This window comes from Aricia agestis, chromosome Z (assembly GCF_905147365.1).
Source record: "Aricia agestis chromosome Z, ilAriAges1.1, whole genome shotgun sequence".
Taxonomy (NCBI): Eukaryota; Metazoa; Arthropoda; class Insecta; order Lepidoptera; family Lycaenidae; genus Aricia; species Aricia agestis.
Genome location: NC_056428.1, coordinates 33048341 through 33061015, shown reverse-complemented (window position 1 = coordinate 33061015; position 12675 = coordinate 33048341). Strand labels below are relative to the sequence as shown.

The window sequence follows — 12675 nt, the reverse complement described above, 5'->3', positions numbered from 1 at the left end:
TATGGAATCGAACCTACGATCTCCGGTAAACAACTCCGTTTAATATACGGAAACATTGAGTCAGCTAGCGGAGAAACCCGTGACAGTTCACGGTACTGAGGTAGTCTACTTAATACTTTATAGTCTACGCTACTGAGTATTGAGGACTGACGTCATAATTTTGGATTTCTTGCGAAACCTTTGCTAAATTGTTGAATGAGGAAATTGGTGTTTTAGTATGATCATACTCATTTGATACGGCATTGACAGGGGTGTAGCTACCGCCTTATCTGCATTCTGCCGTCTCGATTATATGGGGCCTAGGAGCCATTGGGCCGCAACGTGCGTACCTACAAATTAATAAAAACTTTCCTAGTACATACAATTATTATGATTTTTTTTTATTCACAAATGACAAAGTTAAAGTAACCAATTCCTTTTTTGCCCGCGTAAAGTTGGCAACACCATATACGATTTTTTCTCTTTTGTGAGTAGTTTTAACTTTCCTAGGGGCCTCCAAAAATTTTATTATACCAAGGCACGCTAGTGCTACGCTTCTGCATTGACATCTTAGTTCATAATTTGACCGATTTCTGTAGTACTTGTACCACAATATAACATTTGTTTTAAAACAATATTTCCACTACTGCACGCTAGTTATTGTTATTGTCATACATAGAAATATTCATGATATGTATTTTAAGATGACCAAGCCTTGTTCAAGTTCTGGGTTAAATAACACCGTTATTAGTTGCAGAACCATTGGACTAAAATTTCTGCAACTTAACGAAGTGTTGATAGTCGAATAATTTTGTTTTTTATATTTTTAAACGATTTATTATATGAAAAGAAAGGCGCGATGTATTGTATCAAAAATAATAATAAAAAATGTACTTATTAACCATTCAATGAAAATATACTCTAGAACTGTCGTAAACGACTCTACCTCTTCGGTATTAGATCCTAGGTTAAGGAAAAACAATTGCAATTTAATTATTGCTACAAGAGACCTATTGACGCTACCAGTAAATAATCGGCCAAGTGCGAGTCGGACTCGCGCACGAAGGGTTCCGTATCGTTATTTAAAGATAAAAATAGTGTCTTTTGTATGAGAGTAAGAGCGAAAAAATTGTTTTTTTTTTTTTGTTTTTTGTAAGTAATTATATAATAAGTAATTTATTTTAATTTTATTGAAATAAAACAATTCGGGGCTTATTTTCAAGTATAAAAATAATATTATAAAATCGTCAATTTTGCTTTAGTCTATTCTCATTGTTTCAGTTCGAAGGCACCCCGTTCTATCCGGATAACGACCGCTACTGGTCCATAGTGGAAAAGTACAAGGTGACGCAGTTCTATACGGCGCCCACCGCCATACGATCGCTCATGAAGTTCGGAGATGGGCTTGTGGCCAAGTGAGTAAAGTGCGACAAACTTGACAAAACATGAACGTGGACGGGAGCGCTGCTGGTAAAGGTGTACTGTCAAAAATGACGTTTTTGTATGATGGCAGCGTTAGTTCCTTTTTTCGTCACGTTCATTTAAAGCCTTGTCGAGCTGTAGACCTGTAGTCAGAGCCTTTAGACACTTTTTAGGGTTCCGTAACCAAAGGGTAAAAACGGGACCTTATTACTGAGACTTCGATGTCTGTCCGTCTGTCTGTATGTCTCCAGGCTGTAACTCAATTTTGGTTGAGTTCATAAAGTTAGTAATATACCTAGCGGAATAGAGAAACAAAGGTCTGAGCAAGAGAGATGTCACTATCAGTAACACTGCGTGGTAAAAAGAGACGTGTGATACATGACAGTAGTACTCTTTTTTTGACGTCCAGTCGGCACGTGCCGCAATGTTCAATCATGCTTGTGTAAGTGTATACGTACACATATTTTTCACACAGATGAAAACCAATTTCGGTTACGTTTGACAGCTCGAGATTGTTGCTCTATTCCGCTAGGTATATTAACTGTATGTGTGTAGGCTGGTTTTGACGTAACGCGACCAATCTACGTTGGTCCGCCATGGACCGCCATCTGCCTATGAATCAACTTCTCTGATAGTACATACCAAGTAGGGTTGCTGAGGATTCCTCTTCCGCTTCCTCATAATGAGGAAGTTCCGCAATATTTTGGGTTCCTCAACCGTTACCGCATTCCTCATAAATAAAAATAAAAATTCCTCTTCCGCTATCGCTTCCTCAAAATTTAAGAGCAATTTATGAGGAATTACACTGCGCATGCGCGTCGCGTATCCAATCACGCTCTGGCGCGGCGGCGCGGCGCCGGAGCGGTGCCGCACCGCACCCGTGTGGTTTCTCCCTGAGGGCAAAGATGAGTATTGCAGCGGCGCCGCTGCGGCGTGTGTCTAAACAGCCTAAGAGCCGCGACACACCAGAATGGCAGCGGCGACGCGAGCACTTTCAGTGTCATAAGATTTTAAACTTTATCTTCATTTTTGTAATACATAGTACAACGGCCACGGGCGGCCGTAGACTTCTCAAGCGGTACTATGTATTACAATAATGAAGATAAAGTTTAAAATCTTATACTTATAAAATTACATGTCCTGACTGACTGACTGACTGATTCATCATCGCTGAGCAAAAACTGTAAAAGTTACAGCCATGAAATTTGGTGAGTAGGGTTGTTTTATTAAGTAGACACCCACTAAGGAAGGAATTTTGAAAATTTTACCCCGAAGGGGGTGAAATAAGGGTTGAAAGTTTTAATGAAAGTCCGTCATTTCTTGAGTTAGAAACATGAAACTTTATTTTTGGGTTACTGATTAAAAATTAATGGATACGTATTTAAGTGTTTTTTGAAATTTTACCCCCAACGGGGTGAAATTGGGGTTGAAAGTTTGAATGAAACTCCGTTATTTCTTGAGTTAGAAACATGAAATTTTATGTTTGGGTTACTGATAAAAAATGATTGGATACGTGTTTAAGCGTTTTTGAAAATTCTACCCCCAAGGGGGTGAAATAGGGGTGGAAAGTTGCAATGAAAGTCCGTCATTTCTTGAGTTAGAAACATGAAAGTTTATTGACGTTTGCGTTTAACGTTTGCTTAAATAGGGTCCGTTTTTACCCTTTGTATAAGGAACCTCAAAAATAAAAAGGAGAAAACTATCCATCTTTGTTATTATACTATGTTAACGTGGATGAAGTCGCGGGCAACAGCTAGTCATATATATGACACTGAAAGCGCTCCGAGGGATGTAAAGCGGTAATATTACTTTCGTAAAATTCGGTTTTTTACCATATTTTACGTAAAATATAAATAAATTACGTAAATTACGGTAAAATTAGGTAAAATTCAATTTAACAAGAGTTAAATCGTATTTTACCTTTTTAGTTAGTAATAATTGCAGTCTTCTTTAAAAAAGAAATAGTCAAAATGTATATGTCCAGACAAATATTACTGAAGTTGGTGAAAACATAAGACTTAATAATCTTATGTTCTGTAAATTCATTTCTCATGAACTGGATAACTACCAAGGCATTGAACGTATGACTATTATGCAAAAATAACTAATAAATAATAATTTAACATCATTAGGACACTTTTTACATTTCTCAAAATGTTCTGTCATCCGAGTAGCATTAGCATTTTTGTACTCCGTATTACAAAATATACACATCACATGTTTCCTTTTGTCATGTTCACTTAGCACTTGGAAATAATCCCACACTTTTGCTTGATTTCGTGGAATAATTTACTAAATGCACGTATAGTGCAGTCAGTATGATTCTTCAAATTTTAGCCCCGCCGAACGTAAGTATGTTGCAAGTTGCAACTTGCAACTACACGCTCTTCTCACCCCCCGCTATACTTTTCGCATACATACGTAGCCGGTAATTTTACCGTAATATATATAAATTACCGTAAAATACGCGTATTTTACCAGCGTTTTCGGTAAAATTACGTAATTTTGCAACCCTCGGCTCGCCTCGCCGCTGTCATTACTCATTCCGATGTAGCGCGGCCCTTATTGCTAGACTGATTTTGATGATTCTTTATTGTGTGTGTTTTGAGAATGGTTTAGAATTTAGATTCATAGTTTGGTTCACTGGAAAATGCCCTTTTAATTATTTTTTGTGTAATGTATGTACCTAGTACGTTATGTACAAAGTATGTACAAAGTTATGTACAAAAGTTTGGGTTGGGTCCGCTAGTATTTATAATTTTCTATCTTCCTCTTCCTCATCCGCTTCCTCTTCCGCTTCCTCATCCGCATCCTCTTCCTCATAAAATATCCTCTTCCTCATCCGCATCCTCAAAATTTACGCGTGACAATTCCTCTTCCTCCTCCTCTTCCTCATAATCACTTCCTCAACAACCCTAATACCAAGTACCTAGTAAACTAACAATATAGTTGCCATTCAATACTCATTATTTAAATCTAAAAATATAGAAGTAAAACCGATTTTCACAGAGGCCGTGTTTATTAGAAATCGCTGTTTAACTTCTAAGAAGCCTTTTTAGCAGAATAGTTCTCGTAATATTATGCCGTGAGACCTTTCAGTGTTCGACTTGATATGACCTATCAATTGGCTCACTTAATTTCAATGTCAGCGCAAAGTCACTTCAGCTTGTTATCAGACCATGACTTGTTATAAGTACATAAATCTCGTAATACACATGCGAGATCATTATTTTTAATAAATACATTTAAATATAAGCCATGAACAAAGTGATAATACTTAAGGGTGTGTACGTGTTCCTTGCAGAGAGTTCAGTATGAAAGTAGCGGTGTTGAGATACCAAAAAATGTTTCCACTTTTGTATGGGGTAACTCGCGATACTGGGCCGCTTGCCCATACAAAAGTGGAAAAAAGATTTGGTCTTTCAGCTATGCTACTTTCACACTGAACTCTCTACAAGGAACACGTACACAGTACACACCCTTAAGTATTATTACTTAGTTTTGTTACACCCTATACATATAGATCACGTCCGTTAGGTCCTGTAGCGTTCAGTACCATATTTATTTAAATAAATAATAACTATGAAATACACTAAAAAACAGAATAAGTATCAGGGGCTATTCAACGTATTTTACGAATCGACCTCACACAATAATTGGACGCTGTTAAGCATTCGTGTACTAACCCACACAAAAATTACGTATTGAGTTATGAATGCAATTATGTTCTTTAGATGATTTAGAACAAGACTGCATTAAAAATTTAACGACAAAAAAAATTGCGGGTTAGGACACTAATGCTTAAGAGCGACCAATTAGAAATCTCATTTGTCAGCATTTGCTTGGGCACTTAAAGATAATAATTTTTCACGCGTTCTTGTTATCTACAAGTTAGTAAACAAGAACGCGTGAAAAATTATCTTTACGTGTAAATTATCTTTTTCATAAAACGTGAGCAAATAATAATATACTTAATGATTTGACTAAGCCCTAAGATGATTGAACCATTTCGCTCTTAATTTAGCAGATCTAAAAAGACAAATGCAAGAGTTTTAAGATTTTTTCACTAAGATCTTTTAACTAAAGACTTTCTGTCACTATCCTAATTCCTAAGCCCTAGGACCTAACTAGTAAGTCTATTTCTTCCACTAAATCCTACCAAAAACATAAATGAGGGATGAGAACGAAGTACAAGGGCAAAAAATATAATATTTTGAATGATGATACAAAGAGCCGGTTCCTATCTAGTGCTAGCTTATCAGCTCTGAGTTCTGACTATAATTAGTTCTAAAGAAAAAAACTCGTCTCAACTCAAGTCTTAAGACATCAAGTAAATGTTTTATATTATTTTATTATTTACTACTTTCAATGATGAAAAATTCAAAGCAGATATGTTACTACCGCGCGCGTTGTGAAGATTCAAATACGGCCCAATTGGGCCGTCTGTTGTTTAGTCTGTATCGAGCGCAGTCACGAATGTGCCGCGTCTTGTCTTACCTAAATAAATTGAAAATGACGTCGTACGTGTATCGAAAATGTACTAATTATGACTCGAAAGTTAACAAAATACATGGAATCTCTTACCACATGTCTTGATTGCAATAAATACCTCGATTATTTACATTTTCAATTATTTTTTCGAACAATTTGGAAAAATCAAATTTTCGTCATAGCTAAGGCGAAAAAAGAGACAGCGATACGATTCGACGTTTAAAAATAGAACTGTCTCTTTTATGTAAATGGTTTTTCGTATCTTTTGTTTCACTTATCTGTTAAATTTGTCAATGTTTGCAATTTTGAATTTGAAAATTGTTCGGAAGAGATTTAAGCCGGAAAATAGTATGGACGTAACATATCTGTATAAGTAAAATATCATTGACTACTTTGCTAACCTCTTGGTTGGCACAAGCACTATTAATATGTGTTTAAATACAAACATTACAAAAATTACGGTTTTGTAATACTTACAAACATTACCTTGTTTGAGGCTCGCCTATTGGTCCTTGACACCCTAATAGTCTTGCTTAATTGTCGAGTAAACAAAAATAGATGATATGCTTCATATTCAGTTCACATCAATAAGCAAAATACCATATCGCCCTTAAACTAGGAACTTCCGACACTTCATTGTAACCCCCCCTCCCCCGCTACTGTCTGACCCCCTCCAAAATTGTAGGCTGCGACCGCGCCTGTCAGTACTCAGTAGTAGTAATATTATTATTAGCAGCTAAGTATAAAACGCAAATGCACATTCATACCTAAGTAGGTACTATCAGAGAAGTTGGTTGGTAGGCAGAAGGCGGACCTAAATAATTTGATCGCGTTAAGTCAAACCCATCCGACCGATCACATCTAACATTCAATAATTATTATTGACAATATTTTAAGGCTGTCACAGACAGAGCAGGTAAAGTATATTAATGTACATTACATCCCGGGATGTATATCTTTACATTATATTAATGTATCACACGCAACAGGTAGGTAATGTAATGTATCTTTCCCTACATTTCAATGCTAAACGCCCCGCTTGACGCACATTTCAGCTGCTAAAGTGTTATACAGGCTGTTCTTATTTTTAATGTTGTAATACTATGGCCTTTCAAATTACTTGCAATTAGATTCACTAGATAGTTCATCAGAAGATGTTTCGGATCGTAATTTTGATGCGCGCATTGTTACATATTATGCCAAAAACAGAACGATGTGGATTGAAGATATTTGATTGAAAATATAGGCTCTGGGGAACAGTTTATAATTATTATACGTGGGAGAGCCATGCTTCGGCACGAATGGGTTGGCTCGACCGGAGAAATACCACGTTCTCACAGAAAGCCGGCGTGAAACAGCGCTTGCGCTATGTTTCGCCGAGTGAGTGAGTTTACCGGAGGCCCAATCCCCTATTCCTCTCCCTACCCTCCCCTATTCCCTTCCCTTCCCTACCCTTCCCTATTACCCTATTCCCTCTTAAAAGGCCGGCAACGCACTTGCAGCTCTTCTGATGCTGCGAGTGTCCATGGGCGACGTTCTCGTTTGCCCCCTAATTTCATTAAAAAAAACTGCCTGCAGTACCTGCTGTGAAGTGCTGTGCTAAGGTGGCAAGTGGCAACACTATGTGTATCTGTCTATCATACACATATAATGTAATCACAGAAATTTTTGAACACCCTACGAAGAGAAGAGATGTATCGTAATATACAGAAATATGTTGAGATGTATTGAGATGTATTTAGATGTATCAAAATATAAATATATATTTTGATATAGCTCGGTATTTTAAGATACGAAGATGTAAAAATATACATTATAGCTGCTGTGTGTGGTCTATTGACGATTTCTATAGAAAGATGTATTGAGATGTATCGAGATGTATCGTGCTATAATATACATCTTTACATTACCTGCTCTGTGTGTGACAAGCTTCACACCGACGTGAGTCGTGAGTTCGTGACCGACCACATGATGTAGGTTCGTCAACTGTCTAGGCAAAGGTACTACTAGGCTATTGAGGACATGCGTATCATAAACAATAATAATATAATATTACTCATTTACCTAACCACAATAGGCAGATAAGTAGATATAATTTTCAATATTAAAATGCAATCTCCATTTCTACTTTAACTTATACCTGACTGTTACGTTATAATATACGAGTTAAGTATATTTTTAGGGTTCCGTAGCCAAATGGCAAAAACGGAACCCTTATACATTCGTCATGTCTGTCTGTCTGTCTGTCTGTCTGTCCCTCCGTATGTCACAGCCACTTTTCTCCGAAACTATAAGAGCTATACTATTGAAACTTGGTAAGTATATGTAGGTAGTCTGTGAACCGCATTAAGATTTTGATATAAAAATTGATAAACCATAAAAAATTTAAGGTGTCTCCATAGGTACAACTGAAACAAAAAAAATATTTTTCGTCTGGGTAAAAAAAAAAGTATTGTTCGTACTCATATCATGCGTATGGGGTATCTATGGATAGGTCTTCAAAAATCATATTGAGGTTTCTAATATAATTATTTTCTAACCTGAATAGTTTGCGAGAAGTGGTGAAATGTGTGTCACCCCCCTCTAACTTCTAAAGTATCATGCGTATGGGGTATCTATGGATAGGTCTTCAAAAATCATATTGAGGTTTCTAATATAATTTTTTTCTAACCTGAATAGTTTGCGAGAAGTGGTGAAATGTGTGTCACCCCCCTCTAACTTCTAAAGTAGGGGAATGATAAGTATAAAAAAAATATATGATGTACATTACTATAAAAACTACCAACGAAAATTGGTTTGAACGAGATCTAGTAGTTTTTTTTTCGTTATAAATGATAAACATTAAATAAATAAACTTTCATTAAATCAACTGAAATATAAAAATAAATCAAAACCTTTTTAATTTCATAAAAATAAACCTTATTGCTGCTGCGGAACCCTTCATGGGCTGGCATGGCCAACTCGCACTTGGCATGCTTTTCCTTTCATCTGTGCAAAAATATTAATATTTCTACTGGATGACGCCCCCAACTCCGTTGCGTAAAATCATTTATCGCGCGGAGACCGTACATTTTTTCATGATAAAAAATAGGCAAGTATGTCCTGTCCCGGGACTCAAAGAATCTCCGTGCCAAATCGGTTCAGCGGCGTGAAGAGGTAACAGAGAGACACTCACTTTTGCTTTTATAATATTAGTATGGATAACAACAATAACGAATAGACGTCCCCCAAGACCCCCTAACACCGCTACTGGTATTAGATGATAGATCATAGCCTAAATTGGAATCAAAACATTGTGACGTCGATGCCAGTAATTACCAGCACCTTCGTTCCCTATAATTCATCATCAGCTCGCTCATCAATGAAGCTTATCCATTTCAGACACAACCTGCAATCCCTGCGTGTACTAGCCAGTGTCGGCGAACCGATCAACCCTGAGGCGTGGCACTGGTACTACAACGTGATTGGGGGCGGCCGCTGCTCGATATCCGACACCTTCTTCCAGACGGAGACCGGGGGACACGTGCTTACTCCACTACCTGGAGCTACGCCCATGAAGCCTGGATCTGCTGTGAGTATTGCTAGTAAGATTTCGCACAGTTGGTGAAAATAGCACTCTAATATTTGGTAAAAATAACACTCTAACATTTTCACCAACGCCTAGGTAAATTCTCAAGCTCTAAGACTCTAAGATCTAAAAAAATTGGTGAAAACGGTCGGTCTTTTAATTTTTCACCAAAAATCAGCGCATATTTCCGTAGACAATTGGCCATACCATATATACGTGGGAGAACCATGCTTCGGCACGAATGGGCTGGCTCGACCGGATAAATACCACGTTCTCACAGAAAACCGGCGTGAAACAGCGCTTTCGCTGTGTTTCGCCGAGTGAGTGAGTTTACCGGAGGCCCAATCCCCTAACCCCTACCCTATTCCCTTCCCTACCCTCAACTATTCCCTTCCCTTCCCTTCCCTACCCTCCGCTATTACCCTATTCCCTCTTAAAAGGCCGGCAACGCACTTGCAGCTCTTCTGATGCTGCGAGTGTTCATGGGCGACGGAAGTTGCTTTCCATCAGGTGACCCGTTTGCTCGTTTGACCGCTTATTTCATTAAAAAAAAAAACATATTCATATTTTAATAAGGAGGTACTATTAGTACCTCCTTATTAAAATATGAATATGGTAAATATTACATACTAAATTTGGTAAAATCTCAACAGGCGGTTGGTGAAAATGGCCATTAACCTTTTCATTTGTGACAACTGACATAACATAATTATTGTGGGTAATTCGCCAGACAAAAAAGCATACAATGTACTATAATACATGTTTAACACAAGTGTATTATTACTGATTATAATTATGACCCTATACCTTCAGGGTTTCCCGTTCTTCGGTGTAGAACCAGCTCTTCTGGACGAGGAGGGCAAGATTGTCGAAGGCCCCGGTGAGGGCTACCTGGTGTTCGCCAGACCCTGGCCCAGCATTATGAGGACTCTCTTCGGAGACCACGACCGCTTCGAGAGCACCTACTTCTCCAAGTTCCCTGGATACTACTGTACGGGTGATGGTAAGTGCTGTGTACCTATTTTAATTTTCGTATGTGTACAAAGATTTAATAACAAAATGCCATCGTTGATTTATGTATGCATGCACTGTTATTATTTATTAGGCGCAGGAATATATTTCTGTTTCTTGCAAGTAGCGAAACAGCCTAAATTAATTTTTTAATTTATAAATTAATTTCTTAATTAACACTTTTCTTTTACAGGTGCTCGTCGCGATGAAGATGGCTTCCTATGGGTGACTGGTCGAATCGACGACATGCTCAACGTGTCTGGGCATCTGATGTCCACTTCCGAAGTGGAAGGAGTCCTGACCGAAGAACCGAGGGTATCGGAAGCAGCTGTAGTCTCCAAACCCCACCCCGTCAAAGGCGAGTCCCTGTATTGCTTCGTAATCTTAAACGAGGGTGCCAAATTCGACGACGACCTAGTCAACTGCCTAAAGAAACTCGTCAGGGGTCGGATCGGAGCTTTTGCGGCCCCTGACGTCATACAATACGCCCCAGGTCTACCCAAGACCAGGTCCGGAAAGATTATGAGGAGAATTCTCCGGAAAATCGCAATCGGTGATAAAAATATTGGCGATACCTCCACACTTACCGATCCGTCCATTGTGGAAGAGCTGTTCAAAAACCGGCCCCAGAAGTAAAAGGTTGGTGATGTCTGATTTATGTTGATTGTTGATCACAATATACGCATGTATTAAGTTTACCAAAACGCACAAGTAGCAGTTTACCCTAGTGGTTATTTGTAAATTGTTTAAAAGCCAACTCGTATTCGCAACAAAAATATTTAGCTTTTAACCAACTTTCAAAATGGATGTTTGAAAAATCCTTTTTTCGGAGATAATACGAATCTTGTCCAGTTTTACAAATTTTCTTTATATTATGTATTATTATTAATATTTTGCAGCCAAATAAATGGCTTATGCCGCTTTAGGTAATGGTACCAATACTGGTTACTGGTTTGGTAATACTGGTTTTATCTATTTAATAGCGGGTATGCTTAGTATTAGTTTAATTTAATATGGTGTTCCTTGGAATAATATTCCAAAGCTATGTATTTATGAGGGTATTGTTAAACGAATATATTCTAATTTCTAAGAACTCTATTTATTTCTAAGGTAAAATACGTTTTTTAATTAAGTTATTTTGCAATGAACAGTAGTGACTGTTATATTGTACAAAGTGTAGCAACGCGGTACAGTTAAATTAAAAGCATGGGCCAGAGTTGAGCCGGTTGCACAATAACTAAATTAGTGGTTAATCTTCGGTTAATACGTGGCGAATCTGCCAGATCAATGCACTCTATGTCTATGGATCAATGGGTGTTTATTAACACTTGGTTAATTTCACTTGGTTGGATTATTATTTAAAAATATATTAAAATCCAGGCCTAGATAAAAGTAATAAGCCCAATAAAAAGCGAGGATATTTCATCAATGTCGTAGTAAATTATTCTGCCAATCAACGATTAAATGTATCATTCCATAGTTGTAAACATTTTTTATGTAATTTGCTTTATAATTTGTGATTTATTTACGAAGTAGTTACTTTATATTTTAATAAATTATGGTATCCTTAGTAGGACTCGTAGTAGATGTAGGTAAACGTAGTGGAGTTAGAAGCTAATATTGGAATTTGTTGTGGTTTATGAATTATGGATAAAATAGGGCTGTATTATAATTTAATTGATCGATTATTACTTAATTTAGAAATTTTATCCTAATTGATATTATTCGTAAGTTTATTTTTAATTTTTTGGTTATGATATTAGATATTATGGTTTAATTTATTTTTGTTTAGTTTTCGTAAAAGTAAAGTAGAATCATCTGATTGTTAAATTGCACAACAAACAAATTAAAACTAAGTTAATATTTTTAGGTCCACTTGCATCAGTTTGAATCAAATATACTTAATCCTTAAACAAATATTGTATATTACCTATCATATTATAATCTCTGTTATTCAAAGTCCTTATATTGAAGTAAGTAAATAGGATTAGCACTTTACAAGATTAGCAACAACCCAGATTGGTGCAAATGGGCCTACTAATTTAGTTGACATTTTGATGACAAACAAATATGGTGCTTAAGTTAAGTCTTCACTCACTTCATTTAGTGCTCATTGACACTCCTACTGCCGCACTCAGAGTGAACATTAATTACTTAATTGTAATTAATTCTAAATTTTGACATAAGCTCCATACATTATCTGT

General features: G+C 37.0%; 1 protein-coding gene across 1 annotated transcript in view; it reads left to right on the top strand.

Moving 5' to 3' along the window:
* LOC121738815 (acetyl-coenzyme A synthetase) overlaps nt 1-12230 on the top strand; it is a 38135-nt gene extending 25905 nt beyond the window's left edge. The window contains exons 6-9 of the mRNA XM_042131065.1: nt 1261-1394; nt 9274-9463; nt 10274-10463; nt 10665-12230. Of these exons, the coding sequence (XP_041986999.1) occupies nt 1261-1394; nt 9274-9463; nt 10274-10463; nt 10665-11107 (957 nt within the window). The 3' untranslated portion in view covers nt 11108-12230. The remainder of the gene's footprint in view (nt 1-1260; nt 1395-9273; nt 9464-10273; nt 10464-10664) is intronic.
* The last annotated feature ends 445 nt before the right edge of the window (nt 12231-12675 follow it).